The 20,708-nt window shown below is 53.0% G+C and overlaps 1 protein-coding gene across 2 annotated transcripts in view; it reads left to right on the forward strand.

Annotated features, from left to right (window-relative positions):
* The first annotated feature begins 1,312 nt into the window (after positions 1 to 1,312).
* The window catches only part of SPNS2 (sphingolipid transporter 2), a 38,617-nt gene continuing 19,221 nt past the window's right edge, over positions 1,313 to 20,708 (forward strand). For both annotated transcript variants that reach the window (XM_038759701.1, XM_038759702.1), the window contains exons 1-2: positions 1,313 to 1,357; positions 16,271 to 16,336. In XM_038759701.1, coding sequence (XP_038615629.1) covers positions 1,330 to 1,357; positions 16,271 to 16,336 — 94 coding nt within the window. In that variant the 5' untranslated portion in view covers positions 1,313 to 1,329. The remainder of the gene's footprint in view (positions 1,358 to 16,270; positions 16,337 to 20,708) is intronic.

Raw genomic sequence — 20,708 nt, forward strand, 5'->3', positions numbered from 1 at the left:
CCACTCATTCATTCATTCATTCAATCGTATTTATTGAGCGCTTACTGTGTGCAGAGCACTTTACTAAACGCTTGGGAAGTACAAGTTGGCAACATATAGAGACGGTCCCTACCCAACAATGGGCTCACAGTCTAGAAGGCCCGAGTATCTTGTATCTACCGCAGCACTTAGAACAGTTTCTGACACAAAGTAAGCATTTAGCAAATGCCATTATTATTATTATCATTGTCACACCCCCATTATTCCCCTGCAAGGGAAGAGATGAGGGACAGTCGGTCTCCTCTCCCTCAATCCCAGAATTTTCCCTGGGCTTGTGGGCAGGGGTGCTTGGCCGGACCCCGGGAGGACGGACGGACGTGTCGTGACCCTCATGATATCTGGGGGGTGGTGAGTGTGCCTGGCGGGGAAGCGCATTCTCCCCATTTCATGGTGGGGGAAGCTGTGGGTCAGAGAGGAAACACTGTACACCCCAGGTCACACAGTATAGAGGGGCCACAGCTGGGAAGGACCCCGAAGATCCGCCCCTGTCTGGGTCCCCTGGCTGCAGGCGAGGGTGTCCCCCTCCCCCCGGCCCCTGGCCCACACCCTGCAATTGCGGCCCTGGCTTGGGCCTAAAAATAGCGCGAGGCGGGACCCCCATCCTGCCGGCCACTGCGGTCACCGCCCGCATCCCGCCCCCGGGCCCCCCCGAAATTTTCATTCCTCCCAGATTGTCGGCTGCAGGAGGCCGGGAAACCCCCATAAGCAGTCAGTTGTCCTGGGGAACGCGCGACCCACCGAGCCGGGACTCCGTCCTCCCCAACTCAGAGCATCCCACCCCCCAGCCCCGCCTCTCGGGTCACTGTGGGTGACCCAGGGATAGAGGGGAGAGGCAGAAGTGAGGGATGGTCTGTGCTGGGTCACTGGGGGACACTAGGGGATGGAGAGGGGAGTCAGGATGGGAGATGGGAAAGAATGGTCCATGCTGGGTCACTGGGGAAGAGTCAGCGGTGTGGGATGGGCTGGGTCACTGGGGGAGAGTCAGGGATGGAGAGGGGAGAATCAGGTGTGTTGGCCGGTCCGTGCTGGCGCACCGAGGAAGAGTCAAAACCCATAGCGGAGAAAGAAAGAATCCTGGGCGGGATGGACCATGAATCGGGCCCTGGGCATGTCACTCAGGGTGTGTTGATGAAGGGTCTGTGGATGAGGCCTGACGAAGACCTTCTGTCCGTCTGTGCGTCTGTCCGTCTGTCGGCCCCACTCGGGCCCTGTCCATCCCGCAGGCGGGTGTCCAGCGAGACTCGTCCTCACCCGTGCTTCCCTCACAGCAGCGCAGCCGGAACCGGTTCCATGTGGAAGGGAGCTGGTGGGCCTGAGGGTGCGGCAGCGCGGGTACCTGCATGGGCACCTCTGGTGTGTGTGTGTGTGTATGCACATGCACATGCGCCTGCATGTATGTCTGTGCGTTTGCATACGCGGGTGCAGGCATGCGTAAGATTGCAAGCTCACTGTGGGCAGGGAATGTGCCTGGATGTGTGTCACACCTGGGAAGCAGCCTGCTGTAGTGGCTAGAGCCCGGGCCTGGGAGTGAGAAAGTCATGGGTTCTAATCCTGGCTCCGCCACTTGTCTGCTGTGGGACCTTGGGCCAGTCACGTCACTTGTCTGGGCCTCAGTCACCTCATCTGTAAAATGGGGATTAAGACTGTGAGCCCCACATGGGACAACCTGATCACCTTGTATCCTCCCCAGCGCTTAGATCAGTGCTTGGCACCTAGTAAGCGCTTAACAAATGCCATCATCATTATTATTATTAGAATGGGAATTGAGACTTTGATCCCCATGTGTGACAGGGACTGTGTCCAACTTAATTTGCTTATATCCACCCCAGCTCTTAGAACAGTGTCTGGCACATAGTACGAGCTTAACAAATGTCATTATTATTTATTGCTCTCCCACGCGCTTAGGACAGTGCTGTGCACACAGCAAGCACTCAGTAAGTGCGATTGAATGAATGAATGCATGCATGTGCCAACCTCATTAACTGGCTGCCGGCCTATGTTGCCGACTTATATTTCCCAAGTGTTTAGTACAGTGCTCTGCACACAGTGAGCGCTCAATAAATACGATTGAATGAATTAATGAATGCAGAAATAGCTTCGCTTGACATTAGCACTCCCCTCTGCCTATCTCTCTCTGCGTCTCTCCCTGTCTCTGGGCACGCGCCTTGCTCCCTCCCTCCATCTGTCCAGGTGCCCCTTTCTGGGGCTCTCCCTCTGTCTCTCCCTCTCCCTGCTCTGTGGGCCTCAGTTTACTTCCAGTAGCATGGGGACAAGCGTGAAGCATCTCCAGGGCAGGTGAAGGGGCCAGACCTACCGGGGGGGCGACCACCGCCCTGACAAGGTGACCGTCGGGTGGTCCTGAGGGGCGGGGGAGGTCCGGGAAGGCCAAACTGGGGTCGGCCAAGATGCCCGGCCTAGATTTTTCCACCGGCCCTCCTCCTCGGAGCTGAACCGAGGAAAGCAGGGCAGACTGAGCCTCGGCCGCCAGTCAAACGTTTGACCTTTGAGTGACTTTTCAGCATGGGCACGTGTGTGGTATGTGTGTGTGTGTGTGTGTACCTGGTGTGTTTGGTGTGGGCCTATACGTTCCCTGTCTGTTTGCAGAGAGAGAGAGTGTGTGGGGGGGTGTACGTGATCTGTGTCTGCGGGCTGTGTGCAAGATGTATTACGTTGTCATGAGTGGGTCTGCTGTGTAACGGTGATGCATGAGCATTTGCAGTGCTGCCCTTGCGGGGTTTGCCGGGTGAACGTGCAGGGTGGCTGTGCTGTGGGTTGCGAAGGGTGGGGAGCGGGGCGGGGGGCTTTATGCGCCGCGATGCCCCCCCAGGTCCAGCGGCCCCGGGCCGGGAGCTGCTTGGAGGGTCGGCGCGGTACGACGGCCCGGTTTGGTTGCAGCTGGCAGAAATGAAAAACTGAGCCGTCGTCGCCAACGCCAAACCTCTGTCTCTAACGATCCCGTCAGTCCGGCCCACAAACCCTCTCTGGCCAAGGGCCGGGGGATCCCAGATCGGTCGAGATTGCTGATTGAGACGCCAAGACTCTCGTGGGAATCTGGGGTGGGGCGGGAGGGGGTGGTGGTGGTTGTCCTTTTCCTGCAGGAGGAAGTGTGTGTGTGTGTTTGTGGTGGCTCGGGTGGATACTACACGGGTGTCCTCTGTGGATGTGTGCTTGTCCTATGCATGCGTCTCATTCAGTAGTATTTATTGAGCGCTCGCTGTGTGCAAAGCACTGTACTAAGCACTTGGGAGAGGACAGTATACCAATAAACAGACACATTCCCTGCCCCCAGTGAGTTTACAGTCTAGTGTCTGTGTCTCCGTGTTAGTATGTTTGGTTTTGTTCTCTGTCTCCCCCTTTTAGACTGTGAGCCCACTGTTGGGTAGGGACTGTCTAGATGTTGCCAACTTGTACTTCCCAAGCGCTTAGTACAGTGCTCTGCACACGGTAAGCGCTCAGTAAATACGATTGATGATGATGATACCCAGAGCACGCGTGTGTGTTTGGATATACCTTTGGGTGTGTTTAGGGGGACACGGTGAATGCCCTGGACCTGTGTACTTATATGGAAGCTTTGGGGTGCCATCTGCCTCTGCGGGAGTCTCGGGCATGCATGTTGCGTGTTTGGGGGTGCCCTGAGTTTAGGCATGCGTGTGCCCTGGCATGCACGGGTGTGTATATGGGCATGTCCTGGGTTTATTCCTGTGTGTGTCCTGGGCGTGCACATATGTGTGTTTGGGGGTGACTCGGGTGTGCTTGTGTGCAGGTCCTGGCTATGGGGGTGAGGGCCTTGGGGCGAAGGTGGCCGGGCCAGGCTCTGTCCCTCTGGCTGGGGAGTGGGTGCCGCTGCCTCTGCCCCCGGGGCTGAGTGGGCTTTCTCTCAATCAATCAATCAATCAATCATATTTATTGAGCGCTTACTGTGTGCAGAGCACTGTACTAAGCGCTTGGGAAGTACAAGTTGGCAACATATAGAGACAGTCCCTACCCAACAGCGGGCTCACAGTCTAAAAGGGGGACTCTCATTGTCCAAGATGTGAGAAGCAGCGTGGCTTAGTGGCTAGAGCCCGGGCCCGGCCGTCAGCTCCGCCACTTGTCTGCCCTGTGACCTTTGGGCGAGTCGCTTCACTTCTCTGGGCCTCAGTTGCCTCATCTGTAAAATGGGGGGTAAGAACGTAGGCCCCATGTGGGACAGGGACTATGTCCACCTAGGGGAAGCAGCGTGGCTCAGTGGAAAGAGCCCGGGCTTTGGAGCCAGAGGTCATGGGTTCAAATCCTTGCTCTGCCAATTGTCAGCTCTGTGACTCTGGGCAAGTCACTTAACTTCTCTGGGCCTCAGTTCCCTCATCTGTAAAATGGGGATTGACTGTGAGCCCGCCGTGGGACAACCTGATCACATTGTAAACTCCCCAGTGCTTAGAACAGTGCTTTGCACATAGTAAGCGCTTAATAAATGCTATTACTATCATTTGTATCTACCCCAGCGCTAAGAACAGTGCTTGGCACAGAGTAAGCGCTTAACAAGTACTGTTATTATGTGGGACAGGAACTGTGTCCACCCTGATTAACTAGTATCTCCCCCAGTACTTAGAACAGCACTTGGCAGATGAGAAGCAGCGTGGCTCAGTGGAAAGAGCACGGGCTTTGGAGTCAAAGGTCATGGGTTCAAATTCCGGCTCCACCACGTCTGCTGTGTGACCTTGGGCAAGTCACTTAACTTCTCGGAGCCTCAGTGACCTCATCTATAAAATGGGGATTAAGACTGTGAGCCCCCCCGTGGGACAACCTGATCACCTTGTAACCTCCCCAGCGCTTAGAACAGTGCTTTGCACATAGTAAGTGCTTAATAAATGCTATCATTATTATTATTATGTTATTATCTATAAAATGGGGATTAAGACTATGAGCCCCACGTGGGACAACCTGATCACCTTGTATCCCCCGTGCTTCGAACAGTGCTTTGCACATACATAGTAAGCACTTAACAAATGCCATTATTATTATTATTATTAACAAGTGCCATAATAATAATCATTATTATTTGGGACAGGGACTGTGTCCAATCGGATTAACTTGTATCTACCCCAGGTCTTAGAACAGCGCTTGGAACGTAGTAAGCACTTAACAAGTACTATTATTATTATTATTATGTGGGACAGGGACTGTGTCCAACTTGATTAACTTATATCTACCCCAGCGCTTAAAACAGCGCTTGGCACATAGTTAAGTGCTTGACAAGTACCATCATCGTTGTCACTATTATTATTTGGGACAGGGACTGTGTCCAACCTGATGAACTTGCATCTACTCCAGCGCTTAGACCAGTGCTTGGCATATAGTAAGCGCTTTAGAAGCCCCATAATTATTATAACAAGCCCCCCCACCCGCCAACCCGGGATCTCTCCCAGCGGTCCCGGCTTTCCCGCCCGGCTCCTCCTCTGCCATTTACGGCTCTCCAGCTTCCTGCCCGCCTGTCCCTCGGAACTGGAGCGGGCAGGCTTTTCCGCAGAGGAAAACAAGAGGTTGTGAGTCACTGGGGCTGGCCGGGAATGGGGTTGGTGGGGGGAGTGGTGGTCAAAGGGGACAGGGCCCGTCGGCTTCTCAACTGTCTGTCTGGAAAGCCCACCCTAACCTGCCCCGGGCACAGGGTGGGCAGCACGCTTGTGATGGATTGGCAGGCCGAGGTGGGGATGCCCGCCTGGCTCCATCTCCCCGCCCTGAGCCCTCGGAATGAGCAGAGACATAATAATAGTAATAACAATCATCATCATCAGTCGTATTTATTGAGCGCTTACTGTGTGCAGAGCACTGTACTAAGCGCTTGGGAAGTCCAAGTTGGCAACATCTAGAGACAGTCCCTACCCAACGGCGGGCTCACAGTCTAGAATGGGGAGACAGAGAACAAAACCAAACATACTAACAAAATAAAATAAGTAGAATAGATATGTACAAGTAAAATAAATAAATAAATAGAGTAATAAATATGTACAAGCATATCAATCAATTAATCGTATTTATTGAGCGCTTACTGTGTGCACAGCACCGTACTAAGCGCTTGGGAAGTACAAGTTGGCAACATCTAGAGACAGTCCCTACCCAACAGTGGGCTCACAGTCTAAAAGGGGGAGACAGAGAACAAAACCAAGCATACTAACAAAATAAAATAAATAGAATAGATATGTACAAGTGAAATAAATAAATAAATAGAGTAATAAATCTGTACAAACATATATACATATATACAGGTGCTGTGGGGAAGGGAAGGAGGTAAGATGGGGGGGATGGAGAGGCTCACTTTGAGCGCTTACTATGTACCAGGCACTGTTCTAAACACAAGGTAATCAGGTCGGACACGCTCCCTGTCCCACGTGGGGCTCACGTTTTACAGATGAGGCACTGAGATGTTAGTGATTTGCCCACACAGCAGACACGTAGCAGAGCTGGGATTAGAACCCACGACCTTCTGACTCCGAGGTCCGTGCGTTATCCACCAGGCCAGGAGCCGAGAGTGCTGCGGCGTAGAGCCGGCCGGGGGGGAGGTCGTTTAGTTCATCCCCTTGCTGCCTTAGCCACCTGCGTTGCTTCGGCTGCGCTGGAGAACCCCAATGGCTCCCTGCAAGGAGAGGCCTTTTTGGGGGGTGGGGGGCGTTGGGACCTGGGGGCCTCCCCACCTGAATTACAAGGTGGAGGGAGAGCCGGGAATTTGGGGGACTGGAAGCCGGGGGGTCGGGAGCCCTGGGCCGGGCACCTCTCTTGTGTCTGTGTCATCATCATCATCATCAATCGTATTTATTGAGCACTTACTGTGTGCAGAGCACTGTACTAAGCGCTTGGGAAGTACAAGTTGGCAACATATAGAGACAGTCCCTACCCAACAGTGGGCTTCCTCTTGTATTAGTTCTAGCAGGGGCCAGGCCTGTCGTTTCCGACGAGGGAAACCGGCGCCTTTCGACCTCCGGCATCAAAAGTGGAGAATGTCGGGCGTGGAAACGCCGAGGGGAGTGGAGGGGAAGGGTTCATTCAGTCGTAGCTATTGAGCGCTTACTGTGTGCGGAGAACTGTAGTAAGCGCTTGGGAGAGTACAACAATAAACAGACACATTCCCTGATTACAAGAGGTCTCCTGGGCCGGGAGAGAGGGCTTTTACGGTCACCCCCGAGAGAAATGTCTGAGAAGTTGGGGGGCAGGCGCCCAAATCTCATGTGGGCAGCAGTGCCCAGACTGTGAGCCCGCCGTGGGACAACCTGATCACCTTGTTACCTCCCCAGCGCCTAGAACAGTGCTTGGCACATAGTAAGCGCTTAATAAATGCCATCATCATCTGATTGGTGGGTGGAGGGAGAGGGAGGGCAGAGACCACCCTGTACAGCTTCCAAGGGCTCGACTTGGGCTGGGCCCTGCCAATCCTCAAGTTCTAATACTACAAATAATTGTGGTATTTGTTAAGCACCAACCACCATTCTAAGTGCTGAGGTAGATCATAATAATAATAATATTTGTTAAGCGCCTATTTTGTGCCAAACACCGTTCTGATCACTGTGGGGGGGGGACACAAGGTAATCGGATTGTCCCACGTGGGGCTCACAGTCTTAATCTCCATTTTACAGATGAGGGAACTGAGGCCCAGAGAAGTGAAGTGACTTGCCCAAAGTCACACAGCTGACAAGTGGCGGGGTCGGGATTAGAACCCATGGCCTCTGACTGCCAAGACTCTTTCCACTGAGCCACGCTGCTTCTCATACAAGCTGGTCAGGTTGGACGTAGTCCCTGTCCCACGTGGGGCTCACGGTCGTGATTCTTATTTTACAGATGAGGTCACTGAGGCATAGAGAAGTGAAGTGACTGGCCCAAGGCCACACAGCAGCCATGCGGCAGAGAATTAGAACCCAGGTCCTGCAACTTCAGGCCTGTGCTCTCTCCCCTAAGCCACACTGCTAGATCATAAATCCACTGTGGGCAGGGAATGTGTCTGTTTATTGTTGTACTGTACTCTCCCAGGCGCTTAGTACAGTGCTCTGTACACAGTAAGCACTCAATAAACGCAATTGCAGGAGTTCCCTCCTCCAGGTGCGGCGATTCTTTGTGTCCGGTGACCTGGTTTCAGGGCCGGCCGCCCTCGGCCCCCCTGGGCCACCCAGGAAGTACGGGAAAAGTTTCCGAGTGACTTCATCCCAGCGTGAGAAACAGCGTGGCTCAGTGGAAAGAGCCCGGGCTTGGGAGTCAGAGGTCATGGGTTCTAATCCCACCTCTGCCACTTATCGGCCGTGTGACTTTGGGCCAGTCACTTAACTTATCTGGGCCTCAGTTACCTCATCTGGAAAATGGGGATGAAGATTGTGAGCCCCACGGGGGACATCCTGATTACCTGGTATCCTCCGCAGCGCTTAGAACAGTGCTTTGCACATAGTAAGCGCTTAACAAATACCATTATTATCATTATTATTATGTGGCCTAAGGGTCGCCGTGACGTCATGGCTGTAGAGGGTGGTGGGGGCGAGGGGTGGCACCAAAGCCTTGTCACGTGATACAACCCCGGGCCTATTTATTGCGGTGCCTCGGTGGGCCGCTGGCAGTAAGCGAGCCCTACTGAGAGCTCACCTCCTCCAGGAGGCCTTCCCAGACTGAGCCCCCTCCTTCCTTTCCCCCTTCTCCCCCTCTCCATCCCCCCCGCCTTACCTCCTTCCCCTCCCCATGGCACCTGTATATATGTATATATGTTTGTACGGATTTATTACTCTATTTATTTATTTCACTTGTACATATTTATTCTACTTATTTTATTTTGTTACTATGTTTTGTTTTGTTCTCCGTCTCCCCCTTCTAGACTGTGAGCCCACTGTTGGGTAGGGACCGTCTCTCTATGTTGCCAAGCGCTCAGTGCAGTGCTCTGCACACAGTAAGCGCTCAATAAATACGATTGAACAAATGAAAGTGAGACCGGGGAGAGGGAGCGTCTTCTGAACCACCATCCGCCCCCTCCCCGGTCAAAGGCCACACGCACCGCCTGGGTTGCCCAGCCGGAGGGTGGACTGGGTGCGAGGAGGAGATGGCTGGGCGACCTCTGGGCGAGTGCTTGCCTTCGCTGGCCTTTGGGGGCTTAAGCAGCAGCAGCGTGGCTCAGTGGAAAGAGCACGGACTTTGGAGTCAGAGGTCGTGGGTTCAAATGCCGGCTCTCCATCATCATCCATCAATCGTATTTATTGAGCGCTTACTATGTGCAGAGCACTGTACTAAGCGCTTGGGAAGTACAAATTGGCAACATATAGAGACAGTCCCTACCCAACAGTGGGCTCACAGTCTAAAAGGGGGAGACAGAGAACAAAACCAAACATACTAACAAAATAAAATAAATAGGATAGATATGTACAAGTAAAATAAATAAATAAATAAATGAGTAATAAATATGCACAAACGTATATACATATATACAGGTGCTGTGGGGAAGGGAAGGAGGTAAGATGGGGGGATGGAGAGGGGGACGAGGGGGAGAGGAAGGAAAGGGCTCAGTCTGGGAAGGCCTCCTGGAGGAGGTGAGCTCTCAGTAGGGCCTTGAAGGGAGGAAGAGAGCTAGCTTGGCGGATGGGCAGAGGGATTGGGGGCATTCCGGGCCCGGGGGAGGACGTGGGCTGGGGGTCGATGGCGGGACAGGCGAGAGCGAGGTACGGTGAGGAGATTAGCGGCGGAGGAGCGGAGGGTGCGGGCTGGGCTGGAGAAGGACAGAAGGGAGGTGAGGTAGGAGGGGGCCAGGGGATGGACAGCCTTGAAGCCCAGGGTGAGGAGTTTCTGCCTGATGCGCAGCTCTGCCAATTGTCAGCTGTGTGACCTTGGGCAAGTCACTTCACTTCTCTGGGCCTCAGTTACCTCATCTGGAAAATGGGGATTGAGATTGTGAGCCCCCCGTGGGACAACCTGATCACTTCGTAACCTCCCCAGCGCTTAGAACAGCGCTTAGTAAGCGCTTAATAAATGCCATTATTATTATTAAGTGGTAAAGCGAAGTTGGGGGAAGGCCAGGTTGTCGTCCCACAGCTCAATGACTGCAGCTCGTCTGGACCCTGCAGGCCCAGGGTTCCCGGGGTCCGGGGCCTCCAGCTCCGCAGGCCTAAGGACTGGTGGGAAAGGGGTGGGGAGAAGCGTTGGATGTGCCCACTATCTGATCCGTACCACGCCAGCTCATCTGGGAGCCCGCTGCTACCCGCAGGGCCCAATGCTGTGCTGGGGAGAAGCCGGTGGGCAGACGCCAGAGTCCGGGGGCGGGGCGACAGATGGCAACCCAACGGACCCATCCGTTCATTCATTCATTCAATCGGATTTATTGAGCGCTTACTGTGTGCAGAGCATCATCATCATCATCAATCGTATTTATTGAGCGCTTACTGTGTGCAGAGCACTGGACTCAGCGCTTGGGAAGTACAAGTCGGCAACAGATGGAGACAGTCCCTACCCAACAACGGGATCACAGTCTAGAAGCGGGAGACAGACAACAAAACAGAACATATAGACAGGTGTCAAAACCGTTAGAATAAATAGAATTATTCTATTATTCAAGGCCCTACTGAGAGCTCACCTCCTCCAAGAGGCCCTCCCAGTCTGAGCCCCCTCCTTCCTCTCCCCCTCGTCCCCCTCTCCATCCCCCCCCGTCTTACCTTCTTCCCTTCCCCACAGCACCTGTATATATGTTTGTACATATTTATTACTCTATTTATTTATTTATTTTACTTGTACATATCTATTCTATTTATTTTATTTTGTTAGTATGTTTGGTTTTGTTCTCTGTCTCCCCCTTTTAGACTGTGAGCCCACTGTTGGGTAGGGACTGTCTCTATATGTTGCCAATTTGTACTTCCCAAGCGCGTAGTCCAGTGCTCTGCACATAGTAAGCGCTCAATAAATACGATTGATGATGATGATGATGATGATGATGATGATTAACCAAGGCCACACGGCTGGCCAGCGGCAGAGCCGGGGTCCTTCTGACCCCCCAACCCAGGCTCCTGCCAACCGACTCCGGGACGGGGGTTGCAGCGGGGTGCTTAGAACAGTCCCCCAGCGCTTAGAACAGTAAGCGCTTAATAAATACCATCGTTATTATTATTATCCCACTCGGCTACAGCGTGGCTCATTGGAAAGAGCGCGGGCTTTGGAGTCAGAGGTTCATTCATTCATTGTCACATTTTTTTGAGAGCTTACTGTGTGCAGAGCACTGTACTAAGCGCTTGGGAAGTACAAAGCAGCGTGGCTCAGTGGAAAGAGCACTTCGGAGTCAGAGGTCATGGGTTTGAATCCCGGCTCCACCACAAGTCTGCTGTGTGACCTTGGGCAAGTCACTTAACTTCTCTGAGCCTCAGTTACCTCATCTGTAAAAATGGGGATTAAGACTGTGAGCCCCACGTGGGACAACTTGATCACATTGTATCACCCCAGCACTTAGAACAGTGCTTTGCACATAGTAAGCGCTTAACAAATGCCATCATTATTATTATTATTATTATTACAAGTTGGCAACATATAGAGACGGTCGCTACCCGACAACAGGCTCACAGTCTAGAAGGGGGAGACAGACAACAAAACAAACATGTGGACGGGTGTCATCAGAATAAATTGAAATAAAGCTAGATGCACATCATTAACAAAATAAACAGAATAGTAAATATCCACCCCGCTGTCTCCCCTGCCCTGTTTTTCAGCAGAGACCCAGCCCGGAGGATTTTTTTTTTATGGCGTCTGTTCATTCATTCATTCATTCATTCAATAGTATTTATTGAGTGCTTACTGTTAAGCGCTTACTACGTGCCAGGCACTGTTCTAAGCACTGGGGTAGTTACAGGCTAATCAGGTGGGACACAGTCCACGTCCCTCACGGGCCTCACCGCCTTAATCCCCATTTTCCAGACGAGGGAACTGAGGCCCAGAGATGTGATGTGACTTGCCCAAGGTTCAAATCCCAGCTCCGCCAATCGACAGCTGTGTGACTTTGGGAAAGTCACTTAACTTCTCTGGGCCTCAGTTAGCTCATCTGCAAAATGAGGATGAAGACTGTGAGCCCCTCGTGGGACAACCTGATCACCGTGTAACCTCCCCAGCGCTTAGAACAGTGCTTTGCACATAGTAAGTGCTTAATAAATGCCATTATTATCATCATCATCATCATCAATCGTATTTATTGAGCGCTTACTGTGTGCAGAGCACTGTACTAAGCGCTTGGGAAGTACAAGTTGGCAACATATAGAGACAGTCCCTACCCAACAGTGGGCTCACAGTCTAAAAGGGGGAGATAATTATTAATAATAATTATTATTAACCGGGCTTTGGTGTTAAGGAGGGGGAGAGGCTCTGCGGCCTCCGCCCTGGGTAATTAAGCCATTATAATCTCGTTCCCAAAGAGTTTTGGTTCCCAAAGAGTTTTGGAGCCGGGCCCGAGGCTCGGCCCTCTGCGGCCTGCCGGGATGGAGGCCTGCCCAAAGCAGCATGGCTCAGTGGCAAGAGCCCTTGCTTGGGAGTCAGAGGTCATGGGTTCTAATCCCGGCTCCGCCACACGTCAGTGCTTAGAACAGTGCTTTGCACATAGGAAGCGCTTAATAAATGCCATCATTATTATTATTATGCCTGCTGCGTGACCTTGGGCAAGTCACTTCAATTCTCTGACCTCATCTGTCAAATGGGGATTGACAGGAGAAGCAGCATGGCTCAGTGGAAAGAGCCCGGGCTTTGGAATCAGAGGTCATGGGTTCAAATGCCGGCTCCGCCAACTGTCAGCTGTGTGACTTTGGGCAAGTCACTTCACTTCTCTGGGCCTCAGTTACCTCATCTGTAAAATGGGGATTAAAACTGTGAGCCCCCCCCCCCCCCCCGTAGGACAACCTGATCACCTTGCAACCTCCCCAGCGCTTAGAACAGTGCTTTGCACATAGTAAGCGCTTAACAAATATCATCATTATTATTAAATGGGGATGAAGACTGTGAGCCCCACATGGGACAACCTGATCACCTCCAGAGCTTAGAACAGTGCTTCGCACATAGTAAGAGCTTAACAAATGCCATCATTATTAGAGACGCAGCGTGGCTCCGCGGAAAGAGCCCGGGCTTGGGAGTCAGAGGTCATGGGTTTGAATCCCAGATCGGCCACTTGTCAGCTGTGTGACCTTGGACAAGCCACTTCACTTCTCTGTGCCTCAGTTACCTCACCTGTAAAATGGGGATTAGAATTGTGAGCCCACGTGGGACAATCTCATCACCTTGTATCCTCCACTGCTATGCACAGAGTCAGCACTTAACAAATACCATTATTATTATTTTGGCGAGCGGAAGCAGGGCAGAATTGCGGGAATCGGGGCGGCGGGGGCAGGAAGGAGGCCGGGCCTTGGGGAAACGTGACCTCCTCGGTGCCCGCCGACGCCGTTATCCGCTTGTCGCCATGGAAACCCACTGTTGGGCCCCAGCCGACGGTCGTCAGGTGAGCGGGGGGGAGGAAGGAGCCCCTTCCCACACAAACACACTTACTTCCCTGTGCGTGGAGGCCTAGCAAACAAGGAGAAGGGACGAGGCGTTCTCCCGGCAGAAACGCACCGGTCCAAACGTGGGGAGGGGGCTGCGTGACCCACTGAATGTGGAGGGGAGCAGGGAGGGAGGAGATGTGACTTCTAAATGTGGGAGGGGGGCACGGATGCGTGGCGTTGTAAATGGGGGGGCCGAGGGTACCCAGGGACCAAATGCGGGGTGAGGGAGGATGTGTGACGGCCTAAATGTGGGAAGGGGATGGACGGCGGCTGATGGTCCAAATGAGTGTTGGGGGCAGAGGTCCCATCATCATCATCAATTGTATTTATTGAGTGCTTACTATGTGCAGAGCACTGTACTAAGCGCTTGGGAAGTACAAATTGGCAACACATAGAGACAGTCCCTACCCAACAGTGGGCTCACAGTCTAAAAGAGGGAGACAGAGAACAAAACCAAACATACTAACAAAATAAAATAAATAGAATAGATGTGTACAAATAAAATAAATAAATAAATAAATAAATAGAGTAATAAATCTGTACAAACATATATACAGGTGCTGTGGGGAAGGGAAGGAGGTAAGATGGGGGGATGGAGAGGGGGACGAGGGGGAGAGGAAGAAGGGGGATCGCAGCGGGGAGGGTGGATGGGTGACATCCTAAATGTGGAGGGGGCAGATACAGTCGCTCACACATTCCGGGGAAGGGAGAACCCCAAGAGGAAGGTGGGGGGTGGATGTGTTGTGTTTGCCCCAGGAGAGAAGGGATTAATAATAATAATAATAATTTTGGTATTTGTTAAGCGCTTACTGTGTGCAATGCACTGTTCTAAGCACTGGGGAGGGTACCAGGTGATCCGGTTGTCCCATGGGGAGCTCACATTCTTAATCCCCATTTTACAGATGAGGTAACTGAGGCACAGAGAAGTTAAGTGACTTGCCCAAAATCACACAGCTGACAAGTGGCGGAGCTGGGATTTGAACCCATGACCTATGGCTTCAAAGCCCGGGCTCTTTCCACTGAGCCACGCTGCTTCTCTTAATAATGGCAACAAGCGCTTACTATGTGCTGACCACAGGGTTAGATCCAAGGTGTGAGATTGGACTTGTACTTCCCACGTGCCTAGTACAGTGTTCATGCTCACAGTAAGCGCTCAATAAATACGATTGAATGAATGAATGAACTGTGTCCAGTTCATTTACAGGTACAAGGTAATTCATTTATTCATTCATTCAATCGTATGTATTGAGAGCTTACTGTGTGCAGAGCACTGTACTAAGCGCTTGGGAAGTACAAGTCAGCAACATATAGCGACGGTCCCTACCCTGCCCCAGGAGAGAAGGGAATAATAATGGCAACAAGCGCTTACTATGTGCTGACCACTGGGTTAGATCCAAGGCGTGAGATTGGACTTGTACTTCCCAAGCGCTTAGTCCAGTGCTCTGCACACAGTAAGCGCTCAATAAATACGATTGAATGAATGAATCAACTGGACACAGTCCTCATCAGACCCGGACTCACAGACTGAGGGAGAGAGAGCTGGGATCTCCTCCCGTTTTACAGGTGGGGAAACTGAAGCCCAGAGTGGTTTAGTGACTTGTCCGAAGTCACGCAGCAGGTCCCCAACTGCTCTTTCCATCGTCACAATCGATCGGTAGTACTGAGCGTTCTGGGCAGAGCACGTCCTAAGTTCTTGGGAGAGTCCGGTGGTGTTAGTTGACAACGACCCCTGTCCTCAAGGAGTTTACGGTCCAGCTGGGGAGGCAAACACTGAAATCATTTACAGTTGGGGGAAGCGATAGAGTTTAACGACGCATCCCTAAGCACAGTGGGGTGGGGTGGTGATGGAGAAGCGAGGATCTCAAGAGTTCAGGTGACCAGAAAGTAGGGGAAGAAAAGGGGGAGAAAGTGAGAAATTAATCAGGGAAGACCTCCTGGATGGGGTGGGTTTTTCAGGAGGGTTTTGAGTGAGGGGCATGGATTGGTGAGGCTGGGGGGCATAATAATAATAATTACGATAGCATTTATTAAGCGCTTACTATGTGCAAAGCACTGTTCTAATAATAATAATAATAATCATGGCATTTGTTAAGCGCTTACTACATGCAAAGCACTGTTCTAAGCTCTGGGGGGGGATACAATGTGATCAAGTTGTCCACGTAGGGCTCACAGTCTTAATCCCCATTTTTACAGATGGGGTAACTGAGGCTCAGAGAAGTTAAGTGACTTGCCCAAGGTCACACAGCAGACTTGTGGTGGAGCCGGGATTCGAACCCACGACCTCTGACTCCAAAGCCCTGTCTTTTTCCACCGAGCCACGTTGCTTCTCAGCACTGGGGAGGTTACAAGGTGATCAGGTTGTCCCACGGGGGCCTCACAATCTTCATCCTCATTTTCCAGATGAGGTAACTGAGGCCCAGAGAAGTGAAGTGACTTGCCCAAAGTCACACAGCTGACAATTGGCGGAGCCGGGATTTGAACCCACGACCTCTGGCTCCAAAACCTGTGCTCTTTCCACTGAGCCACGCTGCAGGAGAGGGGTCTCTCTGTTCTCCTCCCGCCCCGGCCCCTCCAGGCCCAGTTCCCTCTGATCACCTGCCCAGGTGTGGGTCAGCGGACTCAGTCGATCATTCAGTTGTATTTATTGAGCGCTTACGGTGTGCAGAGCACGACGTAACAGAGTTGGTAGACATATTCCCTGCCCACAACGAGCTCACTGGTCTTCCCTCTGCCCCCAGGGGTCTTACTGGACATCCAGCAACACTTCGGGGTCAAAGATCGAGGGGCCGGCCTGCTGCAGTCAGGTAAGGGACCGGCGAGATCAACCCCCTTTCCCAGCCTGCGCTCCTCCCCTCCTCCCCATCCCATCCCTCATTCCATCAGTGGTATTTACCGGGCGCCTACTGTGTGTAGAGCACTGTGCTGAGCGCCGGCTGGGACCAGGGTGGGCAGCCCTATGTGCTGAGCGCTCGGGAACGAACAATAAAAGCAGGGGACACGGTCTCCATCCTGGAGGGGCTTCCAGTCTAACGGGTGAGCCACAGAGCAGTGATGATGATGATGATGGTATTTAAGTGCTTAGGCACTGTACTAAGCGCTGGGGAAGGTACAAGATCATTCATTCATTCAGTTGTATTTATTGAGCGCTGACTGTATGGAGAGCACTGTACTAAGCACTTGGGAAGTCCAAGTCGGCAACATATAGAGACGGTCCCCACCCAACAACGGGCTCACAGTCTAGAAGGGGGAGGCAGACAACAAAACAGACAAAATCAATCAATCAATCAATCGTATTTATTGAGCGCTTACTATGTGCAGAGCACTGTACTAAGCGCTTGGGAAGTACAAATTGGCATCACATAGAGACAGTCCCTACCCGATAGTGGGCTCACAGTCTAAAAGACAAAACAAGACAGTCTAAAAGACAAAACAAAACAAATCAAAGACAAAACAAAACAGAACATGTAGACAGGTGTCAAAATCGTCAGAACAAATAGAATTAAAGCTATATGCACATCACTAACAAAAAAATAGAATAGTAAGTATGTACAAGTAAAATAAATAGAGTAATAAATCTGCGTAGGGACTGTCTCTATATGTTGCCAACTTGTACTTCCCAAGTGCTTAGTACAGTGCTCTGCACACAGTAAGCGCTCAATAAGTACAATTGATTGATTGATTGTACAAATATACAATCCAGCGCTTAGAACAGTGCAATGCACATAGTAAGCACTTAATAAATGCTATTATAAAAAAATATATATATACAGGTGCTGTGGGGAGGGGAAGGAGGTAGGGCGGATTGGACAGTCCCTGTCCCACAAATAAATACGATTGATGATGATGATGATGATGGGGCTCTCCGTCTCAATCCCCATTTTACAGATGAGGTAACTGAGGCACAGAGAAGCGAAGTGATTTGCCCAAGGTCACCCAGCAGAGAAGTGTCACAGCTAGGATTAGAATCTAAGTCCTTTCGACTCCCAGGCCTGTGCTCTAATCCACCATGCCACGCTGCTTCTCTAGGCCTAGAGAAGGACCTGGGTGGGGAAGAAAGGGGGCAGGGCCATTCCCTTGGCAGGTGTGAGGGGTCCAGGCGAAGCCTCCGGTGTCTTAGGACGTGTGTTGTCCATCTGTCCCCCTTCCAGAGACAGTGTGAGCGGCGGTCAGTCTCTGGGGGAGACCCTCTTCCTCCCTTCAAGGCCCTACTGAGAGCTCACCTCCTCCAGGAGGCCTTCCCAGACTGAGCCCCTTCCTTCCTCTCCCCCTCGTCCCCCTCTCCATCCCCCCATCTTACCTCCTTCCCTTCCCCACAGCACCTGTGTATATGTATATATGTTTGTACGTATTTATTACTCTATTTATTTATCTTGTACATATCTATTCTATTTATTTAATTTTGTTAGTATGTTTGGTTTTGTTCTCTGTCTCCCCCTTCTAGACTGTGGGCCTGCTGTTGGGTAGGGACTGTCTCTATGTGTTGCCGACTTGTACTTCCCAAGCGCTTAGTACAGTGCTCTGCACACAGTAAGCGCTCAATAAATACGATTGATTGATTGATTGGGGGACTCCCCCCGGTCAGCTCCCGAAGGACCTTTGGTCAGCCTGGGCCGCCGTTGCTGTTGTCTGTGGTTCTTGGGGCCAGGCATCCCTGCCTGCCTGCCTGGCATATGGTTAGTGTGGCCCAGCCGGGCTGAGATGGGCCAGGGGGAGGAGTGGGAAGCAGGAATGCCCATCCTCCTGCTCGCCCACCCACCCAGTCCTTCTAGATACCGTGTGGGGTGGCGCTGGGCCCGGAACCAGAGGGACTGGTTTCAGAGCCAGTGAGTCACCCCACCTGCACAACCTGCCCCGGGCGTCCTGCCACTGTCCGGCACCTGCTCCTGGGATGCCCAGCGCAGGACCCAGTCTTCGGCCCACGCTGCTGCCTGAGCTGGCTGCCCCACTGATTCACTCTGGCATGCCCCTGGGGAGCTGGACTGCCACACCCGACTGCCCCGTCCTTTACTGAGCGCCTCCCTGCTCGCTGGCCAGGTGGCCGGCAGGGCTGTGTCCAGCCTCTGGAGTGTAGGGTAAGGCGGGTGCCAGCTCCACAGTGGGACCCCTGTAGGCCAGAGGCCCCCCCACCCCCCACCTGCAGGTGCTGGGTGTGGGCACTCCTTGCCCCTCCGTGGGAGACTGAGCAGCTGGAGGTGGGTAATGATGTTAATGAGGGTGAATTGCTGTTGGATCCTGTGATGAAAGGCTCGGCGGGGCCCCTCCCTGCCATGGGGCAGAGAACCAAGGGCGGTCTGGGCAAGGGTCAGGGCCCAGCCCTCAGGAAGAGCAGCTGGGCACCATGTCTGGGGTTCACCGTGGCTGGGGATGGGCCCAGTTGAGTGTCCCCCAATCCCCAGCTGCCCTCAAAGCCAAGGTGAAGGTGGGGATGGCGGGCAGGCGCTCAGGCAGTGTTTCAGCGGTGGGGGTGAGTGACAGGGAGCCATCCGCAATCTCCGGCCCGGAACCCCTCAGTACCCCCGGCCACAGGCGGGAGGGACATCTTGAAGACTTTGCCGGTGGTCACGGCTCGATTTGCAGTCCCTCAAGGGCCTCTGGTAGGTCTGGTACAGTAGACTTGGCTCCTATCTCCTGGGATCGTGACTGGGATAGGGGTGGGTCCCCGGCGGACTCCAGACTCCTGGGAGCCCAGTTCGAGTTTATCACCCTTCTCTTCCCACGGCCCAGAGGGGACCCAGTCGCAGGGCTGACTCAGCCGATGGCCCTGGGCCGCTCCCTCCCTGTCCCCCAGGCCCACACCGGGCTGATAAGGCCGGCCAGGCAGGAGCCCAATTAGCCCCAGATGAAAGGGCTGTAGTGGCGTGTGGGCGCAGGTCCCAGAGGATGGCAGGGGTAGATGGGGAGTCTGGAGTTGGGGAAGAAGAGACAAGGTGCCTGGGGGTGAGCACTGGGTGGACTGGGAGGGAGCAGGTCCTGGCCGAGCTCTCCCAAGTGCTCAGTACAGTGCCTTGTGCCCAGGAAATACAACTGATGATGACGAAGAGCCCTCCTTCATCCTCGGGTTTTTGCCAATCAATCAATGGTATTTATTGAGTACTTACTGCGAGCAGAGCACCGTATTAAGCAATTGGGAAAGCACCATATGACAGAGTTGGTAGACGTGAACCCTGCCCACAAGTAGCTCACAGTCTAGAGGGGGAGGTAGACATTAACATAGATTATAGGGGAAACATCGGAGTGGAAGGATATAGACAGGTGCTGTAGAGTCGGAGGTGGGGTGAACATCGAAGTGCTTAAAGGCAACCGATCCAAGTGCTTAAGGGAAGGTTGAGGGCTTTGGTTAGGAAGGGGCTCTTGGAGAAGATGTGTTTTTCATAAGGTTTTGAAGGTGAGGAGAGTGGGCCATCAGATACGAAAAGGGAGAGAGTTCCAGACCAGAGGGAAAACGTTGGCAAAGGGGCAGTGGTGAGACCGATGAGATGGAGGTACAGTGAGTTGGTTTGGTCTGGAGAGAAGGGTGTGCAGGCTGGGTTGAAGTTAGGAGATCAGGAAATCACAAGTTCTGGGGTGCCACCGAGTCCCTCAAACCTACGGCGACCCCCTTCTGGTCCCCCGTGGGGTTAGGGCAATAGAGGGTTGCTTGGGAGCACATTTTTCAGGACGAAGGAAGCAGTAGGTCTTTGTGAGGCAGTACCCTGTGGTCGTCGCTGCTGGGAGCGTCAGATGTGTCCTCAGCGGTTTGGGCGCTTTCGGGGAGGTCCCCCTGCTTCCCACATCCCAGAAAGCCACTTCCTCTTTGGCTCCTGGGATTTCTTCCCCTCCCAGCCACCGCCCTGGGGATGTGTGGGGGGAAGAGCAAGGGTTGGCAGCATCTGGCCCAGCCTACAGGGAACCCGGCCGCCACCACCTGGGTGGGGAGCTGAGGGGGTCCGGGCTGAGACCCACCAAATGACAGCCCCGGGCCGCGATTGGGAGGGATTGCCGAGCTGATGGACCGGCCGTCCTGTCCTCCCTTAGGGGCCTGGGCTGGCTGGGTTGGCCAAGGCCCTGGCCAGCGCTAGCTCAGGGGTATAAATAACTGACTGACTTCTAAACTGTGAGCCCGCTCTTCTAGACTGTGAGCCCGCTGTTGGGTAGGAACTGTCTCTATATGTTGCCCACTTGTACTTCCCAAGCTCG

The sequence above is a fragment of the Tachyglossus aculeatus genome, chromosome 17 (genome assembly GCF_015852505.1).
Source record: "Tachyglossus aculeatus isolate mTacAcu1 chromosome 17, mTacAcu1.pri, whole genome shotgun sequence".
Classification (NCBI taxonomy): Eukaryota; Metazoa; Chordata; class Mammalia; order Monotremata; family Tachyglossidae; genus Tachyglossus; species Tachyglossus aculeatus.